The 14,225-nt window shown below is 57.3% G+C and overlaps 2 protein-coding genes across 9 annotated transcripts in view; one reads left to right on the forward strand and one right to left on the reverse strand.

The window, feature by feature from the left end:
* The window catches only part of RAD9A (RAD9 checkpoint clamp component A), a 79,023-nt gene that overhangs the window by 21,026 nt on the left and 43,772 nt on the right, over positions 1 to 14,225 (reverse strand). The gene's annotated exons all lie outside the window — the stretch shown is intronic.
* CLCF1 (cardiotrophin like cytokine factor 1) lies at positions 1,066 to 10,925 on the forward strand. 3 transcript variants are annotated; one of them, XM_050756763.1, is made up of 3 exons: positions 1,066 to 1,284; positions 7,452 to 7,618; positions 9,451 to 10,925. In XM_050756763.1, the coding sequence occupies exons 1-3, from the start codon at positions 1,269 to 1,271 to the stop codon at positions 9,943 to 9,945; spliced, it is 678 nt and encodes a 225-aa protein (XP_050612720.1). In that variant the 5' UTR covers positions 1,066 to 1,268; the 3' UTR covers positions 9,946 to 10,925. The 3 variants fall into 3 exon arrangements, with proteins under 3 accessions (XP_050612720.1, XP_050612719.1, XP_050612718.1); XM_050756762.1 differs by lacking the exon at positions 1,066 to 1,284 and adding an exon at positions 1,844 to 1,923; XM_050756761.1 differs by lacking the exon at positions 1,066 to 1,284 and having other exon boundaries at positions 6,425 to 7,618.

A 14,225-nucleotide genomic window follows, 5' to 3' on the forward strand; every position in this document is an offset into this window, starting at 1 on the left:
TCACTGAGCATGTTCTCCCTGGCACCCTTGGAGAGGGAGGAGCGGACCCCTCTGGGAGGGTCCAGGCATACCCCCAGGTATCCTGCCCAGCAAGTCCCAACCCAGGCCTGCGGGAAGGAGGGGGAGCCCTCACTGCCAAGCCACCCCCACCTCACCACCGGAAAAACCAACAACCCGAAACCCCAAAGGAAGGAGATTGCCAGGCGTCTTCATGGGGAAGCATTTCACAAATGGGGACGCTCAGGCGGTCCATCGCCTTGAATCGGAGCATTCCCGCTGAGTCACCCAAGAAGCCTGTGGTGTTGAAACTGGTCCGGTGCCTCGTGCTGATTAATGAATTACAAATCCCCCACCCATGTGCATTCTCCCTGGTCACTGGAGGAAGAATGAAGAACCTTGTGAACTTGAGGGAAAAAGTCCCGCCAAGTGGCCTCTTCTCGCCTCTGGGCCGGGCAGTGGGCCTGTGGTGCCCTCTTCCTCCCCCGCAGGGGGCATTGTGAGCTGGTTAGTCACCTGCCCCAGCCCCAGCGCCTCGCTTAGCTCTAGCTTTTGGAAATGGGACAAGCGGCGGGACAATAGGCAAGGGGGGCGGTCAGCCCAGACAAAGGGCAGCAGGAAAAACACCATCACTTGCTCCCAGGCCAGCTTGCTGGCATTTGGGAGAATGTGTCATTGCATTTACTCAAGGGGGAGGAGGAGGGAAGGTTAGAGATGAGGAGGCAGAGGTAGGGTGGGAGCAGGGACCCCGCACAGGCAGAGGTAGGGTGGGAGCTGGGACCCCGCACCGGGCAGGGAGCAGGGGGTGGTGTCCCCAGGCCAACGCCAGGGGAGAAGCCCACCCGAAGTCGGCGCTGTCCACCGGCTCCCGGGAGTCCTCAGACGGACTGATGGCCTCCCCGCCCCCTCCCCCAGGAGGCCCAGGGTGGTACCGCCACAGCCTCGCCTCACCTCACCCCCCCCTCGGTGCTGTGGGAGGGAGAGGGAGCCCCAGAAGCCCTCCCTTCCCTCCTCCCCCCTCCTACCCCCACCCCGGGGAGGGCCGCTACAATTTGTGGTTACAGCTTTACACGTCAGAAAAAAAAAAAAGTTTGCAGAATGTCCCACACCGAAAAAAAAAAAAAAAAAAAAAACCCGAAACCGAGCGAAAAAAACCTGCGAGTGGGCCTGGCGGATGGGATTATTAAAGCTTCGCCGGAGCCGCGGCTCGCCCTCCCACTCCGCCAGCCTCCGGGAGAGGAGCCGCACCCGGCCGGCCTGGCCCCAGCCCCATGGACCTCCGAGCAGGTAGGAGCCAGGCGGCCGAGGCCCCGGCCCCCGCCCCGCCGAGCAGCCACGAGATCCGGTTCCCGTCCTGCCTTGACCCCCGGGAGCCCCGCGTCGGGGCCGGGCCACAGAGCTGGGCTCCAGCCGGGGGAGGCGCGGCTGGGCGCCCTCGAGAGGGGCCAGGCGGGGACGCCGCATTCCTGGAGTCCGCACGGCGGGGCCAGGAGATAGCCGGGAGCGGCGGGGAGCCCGGACGATAGCAGACCTGGGGAGGCGGCAACCTGGAGCCCCAGCCCCAGAGCCCCGCGCACAAGTTGGGGCCAGAGAGTCCGAGGCGGGGAGCGAGGCTGCGGGTGGGAGGAGGGGCTGGGAGAAGAAGAGGGAGGGAGGCCGGGGAAGCCCGAGGCCGGGCGGCGGGAGGCGAGGGGAGGCCGACACCTCGGGCCGCGCCGCTCTCCCTCCCCGGCCCGCCGGGAGGGGTAGGAGGGCGGGCGGGAGGAAGGGCGGGCGGCGGAGAGGAGGGCGGAGGGCAGCGCCGAGCCTGGCTGGGCCGGGCCGGACCGGACAGGCCGAGCCGCGCCGCGGGACTCGCGGCTTCCTAGCTGCGCGCCGCGCGGCCGGAACCCTCCATGGTGCCCACGGCCGGGGAGCCGGCGGCAGGTAGGGGCGGCGGGCGGCGGCTGCGAGTCCCCCGGGCCACCGTGGCCTGGGAGTGATTATTGTTGGGCGGGGGGCGGGCGCAGCCGGGCCGGACCCGGCAGGAAAAAGTCTGTCACCGGCCAGGGAGCGGCGGGAGCAGCCGCTCAGCCCGGGCAGGAGGGGAGTTGACGCGCGGGAAAGGGCAGCGCCGGACAGAGCCCGGAGCCCGGTGCCCCGGACCCCGCCCCCGCCCCCGCCGCCTGGAAGGAGCGACCGGGCGGGAGCGGGAGGGGGCGGGGCCGGGGGCGCCGGGGCCACACAGAGGGAAGGCGCAGCGCCGGGAGGGGTCCCGGAGCGAGAGGTCACCGCCGGGAGGGAGGGCCAGCTGGCGACCGCCGCCGTGCAGCTTTCCGGCCGAGCCCCTCGAAGGAAACCTTCGAAGGAGTCCCCGGGGCTCGCCAGAGTCCTCTCATGCTTGCTCTCCCCACCCGCTTTCCTTTCCACAACTCCGCGCAGGGCTGCTGGAGCCCTCCCTACAGACCCCCGCCAATCCCAGAGGACCTCTGTTCCCCCAGGTCCCAGCCTGGCCCTCCCCCCGGGGTGTGAGGGGCTGCCAGGAGAGGAGGGGAGACGGGCGGGTGCAGGCTAAGCCCTGGAGAGAGGCTGGGGGTGGGGGGCACTGGGCACACTGCTCTGCCGGGTCCTCCTTCTCTGACCCTGATCCAGGGACACCTCTGTGCTTTCACTGCCCCCAACTGACCTCCGCTACCGCTCGGGAGCACACGTTGCCCCTCACACCGGACAGGACGGGAGTACATATTCGCCTAACAGACCAGACGCACTCCAGCCAGCTCAGACACCCTCACTACCCTGGAGCCACACACTCCACCAGGGGAGGAAGCAGAGATGGCAGTTGTCACCCAGCAGCCCCAGAAGTGACACTGCTGATGGGTGCAATGGCTCCCTGTCCCCTTCATTCACAGTCCCACACTCTTGTCCGTCACACTTCTGCGTGCCACCCCTGCACACCAGCCACTGGCTGACACTTCACATTCCTCCCCACGTCCCACCTCTTGTGCACACCTGGCTCCTGCACTCTCCCCCAGCCCCTCCCGCACCCCTCTTGATAACAACACCCTTTCTAACTCACCCACCACTGCCCTGGACTCCTCCTTCACTGCTCCCCCTGCCTCTGGCTCTCAGTGGGCTGCTGGGCTACCCCCTGGCTCCTCACTGGCCTCCCTGAGCACACCCAGGGCCCTCTTGCGGCACAATCAGGAACCCTCTCGCTCCAGCCAAAGCCCAACTCCTGTCTCGCTTGCTTGGTTACTGACTTCATAAGGCAGGGGGGCTGGCCCACCCTCAGCTTCTTCCCCTGGGCCTCAGTGACTTCTGTCATTTAGGCTGGAAGAGAAGGGCAGGAAGGGGGATGCTGGAGAGGAGAGGAGAGATGAAGCTCTGCATGTTTCCTCTGGGAGGAACTGAGCATGCATAGTGTGACCTCTCTGTGCAAGCCCACAGTCACCAAAGGGGTTGGTGGCAAAACTAGGTCTCCCAATTCCCAGGCCCATGTGTCCCCACTCACCAAGCCACTTCTCAGTGGCCTGGGGGAAAGGGAACCAAGGAAAAGGCAGAAGGGACGGAAGTAAGAGAGGGGAAGGCAGCAGACCACAGGGTAGAAGGATGATGGGTTTCTGTGGGCCTTTGCCTGTGAAGGCAGGTCAGGACACGCCCCTAGGGCAGTTTCCTACAGTCACAATGCCTGGACCTCACCTACTCCATCCCTCACCCACTCCTCACCTATTCCGCCTAACCCACTCCATCCCTCAATTCCTCTCAACAGACCCCTCCAACCGCAGCAGCCAGCGCTGGTCCTGGTCTGGCCTTTCCTCCTGGCTCCCATATTCAGTCCAGCCTGAGGCCACTATGCCCCACCTCTGGAGCCCTGCAGTGCCTCCCTGGCTACAACATTTAGGGCTCACAGTTCTTAGCCTAGCTCTTATAGTCCCAGGTGCAAAGACTCCCATTGACTTGTCCTACCACCCTAACCACCCTGGTACATCTGCACGGCTGAACCCTCACCCTCACTGGGAAAGCTCAGCCCGGGGGCGTCCAGGCCAGGGACTGAGGGGCAGCTGGCTAAAGTGGCTAAAGATGTGCACACGGGTGCGCCTGCCTGTGCAGCTGTCTGGGTGGCCGGTCACTTCCTTGGGCTGAGAGAATGTGTGTGTGTGTGTGTGTGTGTGTGTGTGTGTGTTCATGAGGAGGGCCTTGGTTCCCAGGGCCCAGGGATCTGGATGGAATTAGGGGCTGGCCGGGTGGGGGCCAGGATAGGGGGTGGGGGGCTGCTGCAGGAAACGTGAGCTGCACTCATTAGCTCCTCACGTGCTCAGCCAGATTTATAAACACACAGAGAAGAGGGGATGTAAACAATCAGTGGGCAGCAGCCAGAGGCAGAGCTGAGGCGGGGGCGGGCTGGGGGCCAGGACTGGTGGGGAGGGGGAGAGGGGGACCCAGGACACAGCCCCAGTGGTCAGGGTCCACCTGCACACCATGAGCCTAAGGGAGGATGGATGAGGGCTCCAGGAAGCCCACCATGCACTCTCCTCAGGAGGCAGGCGAGCTGTGCTGGGTTCCTGAGCTCACAACTACACCACAAGTGTTCACCCCACACTGCTTTCCTCCTGCTGCCTGAGACACGGGTATGGGCACGGCTTGCCCAGAGTGAAAGCTGTCATAGCAGGGGCAGAGCCCTGTCCTTCTACCCCCTTTCTCCTCTCCTAACCTCTTCTCCCTCTGGATTCCTGAGAGCCCTTCCCTCTTTCTAGTTCTCTCTGTGGGCCGTCGGATCCTTCTGTTCTCCCCTGCCCGCCCCCCCCACCCCCAGCCTGCAACGACAGTTACCTCAGAACTGAAATATTCCTGGAAACACCGGCCTCGTCTGGTTAATTTCATGAGCCGTTTTTTCTGCCCAGATGACTTAGTTCTTGTCTATCCAAAGGCTTCTCCCCCTGCTGTCCCTGTGTAGGGAGCTGATCTCCCCTAGGGATGTCCCACAGGGCTCAGAATGGGAGAGGGATAAGTCCCGAGCTGGGTTCCTGACTATACCTCTTGGCCGTGACATAGGCAGAACCTAGAACTCCAGTCAACATGTGGGTAAAGAGGGATGCCTAGCTCCCAGCTCCTGCTTCAGTTGGGACCCTCAGCCTTGCCGCTAACTTTGAATGAAGCCAGACTCGATGCTGAAAGCAACCTCAAGGCTGGGAGGGCCGCTGCCCAATTCAGCAGGTCTCCAATCTCCAAAACTAATTCTACTCTGTACCCATAGGATCCTAGAGGTGACTGCCAGATCCCCAGGCTTGGAGTTGTGTTGGAATGTGAGGAACAGGGAGGAGAAAGGAACTGAGTCAGGCAAGAGCTGGGGATAGAAAGGAAGAGTGAGGAAAGCAGCATCCAGGAGGAAGCCACAGGCTCAGAGGGCACAGGAAAGGGGGAGCCAGTCTCCCTAGGGAGCAGTTGAGTGCCTGACCCTACTCTCTGTCCTAAAATACACGTGTGTACACACACTCACATTTGCCTCAAACCAAGACCCTGTGACTGGTGGTACCCCACCCCCATGCTCCCTCAGTAAAGCTGGCCAGCCACACATCTGAAAGAGTCCATACTGACCAGGGGGCCACTGCCAAAGTCCTCACTGACCCCTGTCCTCCATAAGAGATGTTTTATACAAATGGAGTCTTGCATCCTTCCTAGTTAGTAGCCCTCTCCAAAACTGCCCCAGCGCTGTGATTAAACCTAACCTAGTCTTCATTCTTTCTTCAAATCCCATTCTAACCATGGGCAAAGTGTTATATCTATTTAAGTTATTTCTACCTATCAAAGCAACCTATGTCATTATAGAAAAATCTGAGAGTATAAAATATGAACTATAGGAGTGGTGGGAAGGTGGCAGCAAAAAAAAAAGGAAAAAAAGGAAAAAAAAAAAATAAAGGAAAGAAACCACTCGTGACCTCACACCTATTCAAGCTGAAAACCCAAACTAGCCCTGCTCTTCATGACATAAGCAGCGCCCCATCTGGTATCTAAACTGACCAAGTCACAGCCCTCCAGCTCACCTTCTGCCTGCCCAGACCTCACCACATCCCCTGCTGGACTCAAACCTCAACCACACTAAATCAACCAAATCCCAAGTCTAAACTAATCTGAAACTTTTAAAGTAACCCAGTCCTTTTTTTTTTTTTTTTTTGAGACGGAGTCTCACTCTGTTGCCCAGGCTGGAGTGCAGTGGCGCGATCTCGGCTCACTGCAAGCTCCGCCTCCCGGGTTCCCGCCATTCTCCTGCCTCAGCCTCCTGAGTAGCTGGGACTACAGGCGCCCGCCACCGCGCCCGGCTAATTTTTTGTATTTTTAGTAGAGACGGGGTTTCACTGTGGTCTCGATCTCCTGACCTTGTGATCCGCCCGCCTCGGCCTCCCAAAGTGCTGGGATTACAGGCTTGAGCCACCGCGCCCGGCCGAGTAACCCAGTCCTTAAATCTAACCTAGCCCAATGCCAATTATATCTATCCTAGCCAAACCCTAACTGCCTTTGCCAGTCCAAAGTGTCCACTCAATCCTCACCTTGGTCCTCACTTAAAATCCCAGAAAAGCGTATTTCCCCACTATCCATGTCACTCTTTACAGCACCCAACCCTGGCCTCTGGACTCCTGGTATCCTGGGATGTCCAAACTCTGCAGTGCCATCAGCCAACAAGCCTGACTCGTCAAATGCACCTCTCTCCCTTCCTGTCCCCACCCTCGCAGGCTGATGGAAAGGGCTCATTGAAGTCCAACTTTTCCCCACCTAACACCAAGAATGGTGTGAACCTCCACACTGCCACCATTCCCTGAGAGTGAGCACTAAATCTTCAATCTAACCCCACCCTATGCTTCCCACACTCAGGAATCACATCCTAGAATATACCCAAAACTAGCCCCATAAGGCAGCCCGACCCTGGTGGTCTAACCCTATACCTTGCCTCTTATGGACAACTGTGTTCTTGGCGGCTGCCTCTCTCCTGCTTCCTCCCTTGGGGCTGACTGCTCAGCCTGCCAGCTCTGACATGTGCTATCTCCCACCCTGTGACTCCCCTCAAGCTGCAGTGGGACTGGGAGACTGGCAGGAAGCTATGGTACAACTGGAACACAGGCAGGTCGACCTGTAGTCCCTAGGCCTGGCCCTGTCCCTCCATGTACACACACATATATGTTGGCACACACACAGTGGCACACATGCCAAAGACTCTCTCAGCTGACACACAGATATACTCTCAAGTATCTACTGATAGACACTTAGGCGTGCCAAGTCCTCATCCTCAAACACACACATGCCTCTCTCTCTCCCCTCTTGCCAGGGGTGTTTTCCCTCCTCCATCCCCTCTGCCTCCCATCTGGTGTCCCACCCTCACCCACCTTCCAGCCCAAGGTGGGGACAGACACCTGAGGGGCTGCCAGATGCTTCCCCGTGTGGGCCTGGGCCGCACTCATGCTTCTCGTCCATCCTGCCCACAGGGGACTCGTGGGGGATGTTAGCGTGCCTGTGCACGGTGCTCTGGCACCTCCCTGCAGTGCCAGCTCTCAATCGCACAGGGGACCCAGGGCCTGGCCCCTCCATCCAGAAAACCTATGACCTCACCCGCTACCTGGAGCACCAACTCCGCAGCTTGGCTGGGACCTATGTGAGTATCCAGAGTAGGAGTCTGGGAGTTGGGGAGGAGTGAGGAGTTGGGGGAAGACAGTCCTAATCGTGGAGGGTCCTGGTAAATGATGGGGTGAGGAGGGGCTCTTTGGCTCCCACCAGTCCCCCTGTCTGGCTTATCTACTGCCCTTCCCTCTTAGGTGGCCCCCCCATCTCCCCATCCCTCGCCCCAGGACTAGGCATGTGGGCAGGCCTCGCACCCGCCTTGGCCCATTGCCCCACTGGCTGCCAGCCCAGCCGCCCGCCTCCCCCTGGGGGCCGGGGAAGTCTCCTCTGTTTACACCGTGTTGTGGTGTCTCTTGCGCGGGCGGGGTTGGGTGGGGATGGAGGGGCCCCACCTCCCATGCCTGCGTTCCAGCTCGCCTCTACCCCCAGACCTGGGGCCCTGCTGCTCTGGACCCAGGGGCCTCCCTTCCGTCTGCCTCTCCCATTCTAGCTGGGCCTCCTACGAGGGTCATGGGGGAAGGGGACTGTAGGGAACCCAGGCAGTAGTGGCAGGGGGTTTAGGGTGTGGATGGAGGTGATGCTATAAGGATTTGGGGGTGGTCCAGAGGTGTTCAGAGAGCCCAGGAGAGAAGGAAGGAGGGTCGGAGGAGCCGAGGACCATGGGGAACCGGCCCCCTCTTCCCGTGTTCCTCTTCCACATCCCAGACTCTACTCTGGAGCCAGGGAAAGAAAAGGGAGGAGGGTGGCGGGGGAGCTGGCTCCAGCCCCAGGATACACCGAGGAAATTAGTTTGTCTCTGTGCTTGTCAGCGTGTGAACCTCCCCCTGGGCCCTTGCCTATCCCAGGCCTCTCCCCTTGCTTCTCCCTTCTTTCCCAGTTACACATCGCCCTCATCCCTTTCCCTGGGCCCCAGCCGCTCCCCCGAGGGTTGGCAAGGGCTCTGCCTTCTTCCCTATACCATGCTGTCTTCCATAGCCTTCCTCCTGTCCTACTCATGAGACTGCCTCCATTTCTTCCTTCTGCAGCCTAGCTCCTTTCAACTGAACCCTTCCTTCGGAGTGTTAGTGAGTACCCGTCTCTCCCTAGCCCCTCAGCTGGTGGGCCCGGGTATGTCAGTGGCAAATGGGACTCTGGTGCCAATGGGCCCCTCTCATCTCTCTCTTGTTCCTTGTGCAGAAAACCTTTGCTTCATTCCACTGCCCCCTCTAGTTCCCGACCCTTTTTCTCTCCTGGCTTTCTCTGCCAAATTTCTCGAAGGAGTGGTCTACACCCTCTGCCTCCACTTCCTCTCCACCCACTCACTTCTTAACCCCCTGCAATCTGGCTTCCAGGCCCCAGCAGTGGTTCTCTCCAAGGTCATCAGGCACCTCCTTGCCAAGCCCGACAGTGTTTTGAAGGCTCATTCTCCTTGCTGTCTGTTTTGCAGCCACACTGCTGAGCACTGCTGCCTTCTCGAACTCTTCCTTGGCCTCTGCACTCTCCTGGGCCACCTTCTACCTCTCCAGCCTCGCCCCCTGGCTCCTCCAGGCTCCTCTTCTTCTCTGTCCTGCCCCCACAGCGGGCACTTTCCCAAGGTTTGCCCACCAAGCCAATCAGCACGTCCTTCCTGAGCGTCTCCTACGTCTCCTCCTCCTCTTTCTACGCCTCTCCATTGGAGAGCTCATCACCGCCACTGCTTCAGCTGTCATCTGCATACAAATGATATCCTTATTGGAGAAAGGGAGGCCATGAACAGAGAAGCCTAGCATGGAGACAGGGCCAGTGTCAGGGGACACAAAAAATAGAAACTTTGGGAGCAGGTATCTCCTTGGTGATGAGACAGCTGCTCTGCCCTCCTCCTTCCCCATCACCCTCTCCTTTTCACAGCTGAACTACCTGGGCCCTCCTTTCAACGAGCCTGACTTCAACCCTCCCCGCCTGGGGGCAGAGACTCTGCCCAGGGCCACTGTTAACTTGGAGGTGTGGCAAAGCCTCAATGACAAACTGCGGCTGACCCAAAACTACGAGGCTTACAGCCACCTTCTGTGTTACTTGCGTGGCCTCAACCGTCAGGCTGCCACTGCTGAGCTGCGCCGCAGCCTGGCCCACTTCTGCACCAGCCTCCAGGGCCTGCTGGGCAGCATTGCAGGCGTCATGGCAGCTCTGGGCTACCCACTGCCCCAGCCGCTGCCTGGGACTGAACCCACTTGGACTCCTGGCCCTGCCCACAGTGACTTCCTCCAAAAGATGGATGACTTCTGGCTGCTGAAGGAGCTGCAGACCTGGCTGTGGCGCTCGGCCAAGGACTTCAACCGGCTCAAGAAGAAGATGCAGCCTCCAGCAGCTGCAGTCACCCTGCACCTGGGGGCTCACGGCTTCTGACTTCTGACCTTTGCCGCCTCCTCTTCGCTCCCCCTTCAAACCCTGCACCCACTTTGGGAGAGCCAGCCCTGTATGCCAACACCTGTTGAGCCAGGAGACAGAAGCTGTGAGCTTCTGGCCCTCTCCTGGACCGGCTGGGCGTGTGATGTGATCAGCCTTGTCTCCTCCCCACCTCCCAAAGGTCTACTGAGCTGGGGAGGAGGTGCAATAGGCCCTGTCCTGTCCTGTTTCTACAGGAAGTCATGATCGAGGGAGTCTGAAGTGGTTCAAGTTGGTGCAGAGGCTCTCATGGCCTCCTGCTTCTTGCTTACCACTTGGCCAATGCCCACCCAGCCCCTCAGGTGGCACACCTGGAAGGCAGGAGTTGAGGGGCCACCACCACACATGACTTTCTGGGGTGAAGCCCTTTGGCTGCCCCACTCTCCTTGAATGGGTGTTGCTCCCTTATCCCCAGATCACTCTATACATCCAATTCAGGAAACAAACATGGTGGCAATTCTACACAAAAAGAGATAAGATTAACAGTGCAGGGGTGGGGTCTGCATTGGAGGTTCCCTATAAACCAGAAGAGAAAATACTGAAAGCAGAGGGGCAGGGACAGACCATAACAGACCCAGGAGTCTCCAAAGCACAGAGTGGCAAACAAAAGCCAAGCTGAGCATCAGGACCTTGCCTCGAATTGTCTTCCAGCTTTACAGTGCCTCCTCTCTGCCCCCTTTCCCAGGGTATCTGTGGGTTGCCCAGGCTGGGGAGGGCAACCATAGCCACACCACAGGATTTCCTGAAAGTTTACATTGCAGTAGCATTTTGGGGTGTGGGGTGGCAGCTCCCCCAGGCCCTGCCCCCCCAGCCCCACCCACTCATGACTCTAAGTGTGTTGTATTAATATTTATTTATTTGGAGATGTTATTTATTAGATGATATTTATTGCAGAATTTCTATTCTTGTATTAACAAATAAAATGCTTGCCCCAGAACTTAGTCTCTTTGCCCGGCCTCACCCCTCCTGGTGCTCATCAGACTCTCTTGCCGCCCCGGCTCCCACTCCCTGCTTGCCTCTGGTGAAGCTGCACAGAGCTCTGAGAAGAGGCGCTCCTCCTCCCCGCACTGGGGTGATGGGCGCACCTCAGACTTGTCCACTCCTGCTCCCACCACCAACTCCTTGATCCTCAGTCCTCCCACACAGCTTGTGTCTACTCCAGGTTTCCCTCACCCAGCCTTTGCTCAGTCTTCCTCACCTTTCTGGGATTCGTTGGTTTTTTTTTTTTTTTTTTTTTGAGACGGAGTCTCGTTCTGTCGCCCAGGCTGGAGTGCAGTGGCACAATCTCTGCTCACTGTAAGCTCTGCCTCCCAGGTTCATGCCATTCTCCTGCCTCAGCCTCCCGAGTAGCTGTGACTACAAGCGCCTGCCACCACGCCTGGCTAAGTAGAGACAGTTTCACCGTGTTAGCCAGGATGGTCTCAATCTCCTGACCTCGTGATCCGCCCGCCTCGGCCTCCCAAAGTGCTGGGATTACAGGCGTGAGCCACCGCGCCTGGCCTCAGTTTTTCTTTGAGAGTCTCACTCTGTTGTCCAGGCTGGAGTGCAGTGGCATGATCTTGGCTCACTGCAACCTCCGCCTCCTGGGTTCAAGTGATTCTTGAGTTGCTGGGATTACAGGGGTGCGCCACCATGCCAGGATATTTTTTTTTTTTTAGTAGAGATGGGGTTTCACCATGTTGGCCATGCTGGTCTCGAATCCCTGACCTCAGGTGATCTACCTGCCTCAGCTTCCCAAAGTGCTGGGATTACAGGCGTGAGCCACTCACCCAGCCAACCTTACCTTCCTGGATTGCATTAACGGTATCAAAGGTCTGTCTTCCCACCTTGAATTTCTATTTCTGCCCTCTGGCCCAGCCTCCTTGTGATGAGCAAAGCTATTCATCTGCCTCTCTGGTGCTCTACCCTGAGCAGTCAGCCCCTGGGCTTCACTCCCCAGCTTCCCCAGGACTCCTGCCTGTCTCTGTCCACTGGGGCTTCAGGAGCAGTGACCCTCACTTCAACACCCTTCCTCTCTTTAGGAGGGAAACAGACTGTGACCAAGTCACAGTCCTTAGCTATAACTCCACTCCTTTCTCTCCAATGTAAGACAGCATATTCCAGAAAAGAAAAACTCAGATTGTGAGAGAATGGGATAGGTGCTATTCAAAGGATGCCCTAAGCTCAAACCTCAGACTCATAACCTATGAGTGACCAGTTTCCCCGTCAGTAAAGCGGGGATAATTAAACGCCCTTCTAAGAATGCTGGAAAGGATAACAGGAACAACAAAGGGCAGATGCTTGGCTGTAGCAGCAGCAGCTGTAGTCCTTACAGATTACTTAGGCTCTAGCAGCATGTCATGACACTTTAGTTAGGAACCACTGGGTAAGTCAATGGATGAACAGCTCCCAGGTAATACATTGATATTTTATGAACTTTGAGAGCTTGTTTGGAGGTTCTAGCAGGGGAGTGAGGCTACTAGTATACCCTTGACTAAAGACTGATCCTCCTCTATTAGGGATGGTTGTCCTCTTCGATCGAGCGCACAGCTTTGGGAGGGACGCACATGGAGCGGTGAGGGAGGAAGGGGACACCCGCCTAGCCAGCCAGATCAGCCGAATCAACCCTGGTGATCAATGGGGTGACAGATGTCACAGCCAGATCGTCCTCACATCCTACATGAGTATTTTATAAGGGCCTCCTGGAGACAATACCTTAAGTGAAGAAAGTAAGAAATGATGGCAATGTCAATCAGTTGACAAATATTTTAAAGACCTAATTACCTGCCTGTCACTGTGCTAACTGGTGTAGAAAAGCCAAAAGAAGCCTAAAACCTAATTTGGCTCCTGCCCTTACAGAGCTTATAATCTACTAGGGAAGAAAAGGTCAATGTACCTGAAATAATAAGGGCCACAGGCATATCTGTGCGATGCAGACACAGAGCTGCCGGCAAGTGCAAGAACCACTAGAAAAGGGAGAGGTCAGAATGTAGGTGCAAGAGCTACTGACTTGCTTGTGGGTGAGGCAAGCCAGCTCTGCTAAATGTCCCTGAGTCATCTGGCCTAAGTTAGAGGGAACATGCCCCACCCTGAGGGGTCCAGGCTCCTCAGGTTGAGACATCTGCCCAGGCATGGCCAGGGGCACCTGCAGGCCCTGCCCCCTGTATAACAAGATAGAAAGGAGAGGGTATCAGGGCTGTCTCCATACATAGTCAAAATAAGCTGTGGCCTGTGATATGCAAAGCATTAAGTAGGGGCTATAAGGAATACAGAGGTAAGTAAGGAGGAGGTCCTATCATCAGAGAGCTTACACAGTGCTATCCTGTTGAGTTTCTTGGGGGCAGCTTTTGAGTCTTCGTCTCACTATACCAGCACCCAACTTAGACTCCATCCTAAAGAAGGTGCTCAATGAGTGTGTTGGACAAAACAATCTAGAAAAACGAATAGAAACCCTTCCCTGCAAATGGTAGAATATAAGGCAGAATTCGATTAAATGCAGAAAGATCCAGGCAAAATACTACAGAAGACTAGGAAAGACAGACTGCATCTAGTTAGGTGAAGGCCCTCTAGGCTGTGAGCCCTATTAGGGGAGAAAACGGCATCTGAAGTTCTTGCTGACTTCCACAGCTGTATTTCCAGTGCAGAGCACACAGCAAGTGCTCAATAGTTACCTTTTCCATAAAGGCATGCGGTGGGATTTGACACCAATCTTGGAGGATGGGCAGAATTCAGATAGATGGAGATGGGGCAGAATAAGAGTTAGTTAAGTGTTCAAGCCTGTAATCCCAGCACTTTGGGAGGCCGAGACGGGCGGATCACGAGGTCAGGAGATCGAGACCATCCTGGCTAACACAATGAAACCCCGTCTCTACTAAAAATACAAAAAAATTAGCCGGGTGAGGTGGCGGGCGCCTGTAGTCCCAGCTACTCGGGAGGCTGAGGCAGGAGAATGGCGTAAACCCGGGAGGCGGAGCTTGCAGTGAGCCGAGATAGCGCCACTGCACTCCAGCCTGGGCGACAGAGCAAGACTCCGTCTCAAAAAAAAAAAAAAAAAAAAAAAAAAAAAAAGAGTTAGTTAAGTGTGGCCGGGTGTGGTGGCTCATGTCTGTAATCCTAGCACTTTGGGAGGCCAAGGCGGGCTGATCACCTGAGATCGGGAGTTCGAGACCAGCATGACCAACATGGAGAAACCCCGTCTCTACTAAAAATACAAAATTAGCCAGGCGAGATGGTACATGCCTATAATCCCAGCTACTAGGGAG

The sequence above is a fragment of the Macaca thibetana genome, chromosome 14 (genome assembly GCF_024542745.1).
Source record: "Macaca thibetana thibetana isolate TM-01 chromosome 14, ASM2454274v1, whole genome shotgun sequence".
NCBI classification, from domain to species: domain Eukaryota; kingdom Metazoa; phylum Chordata; class Mammalia; order Primates; family Cercopithecidae; genus Macaca; species Macaca thibetana.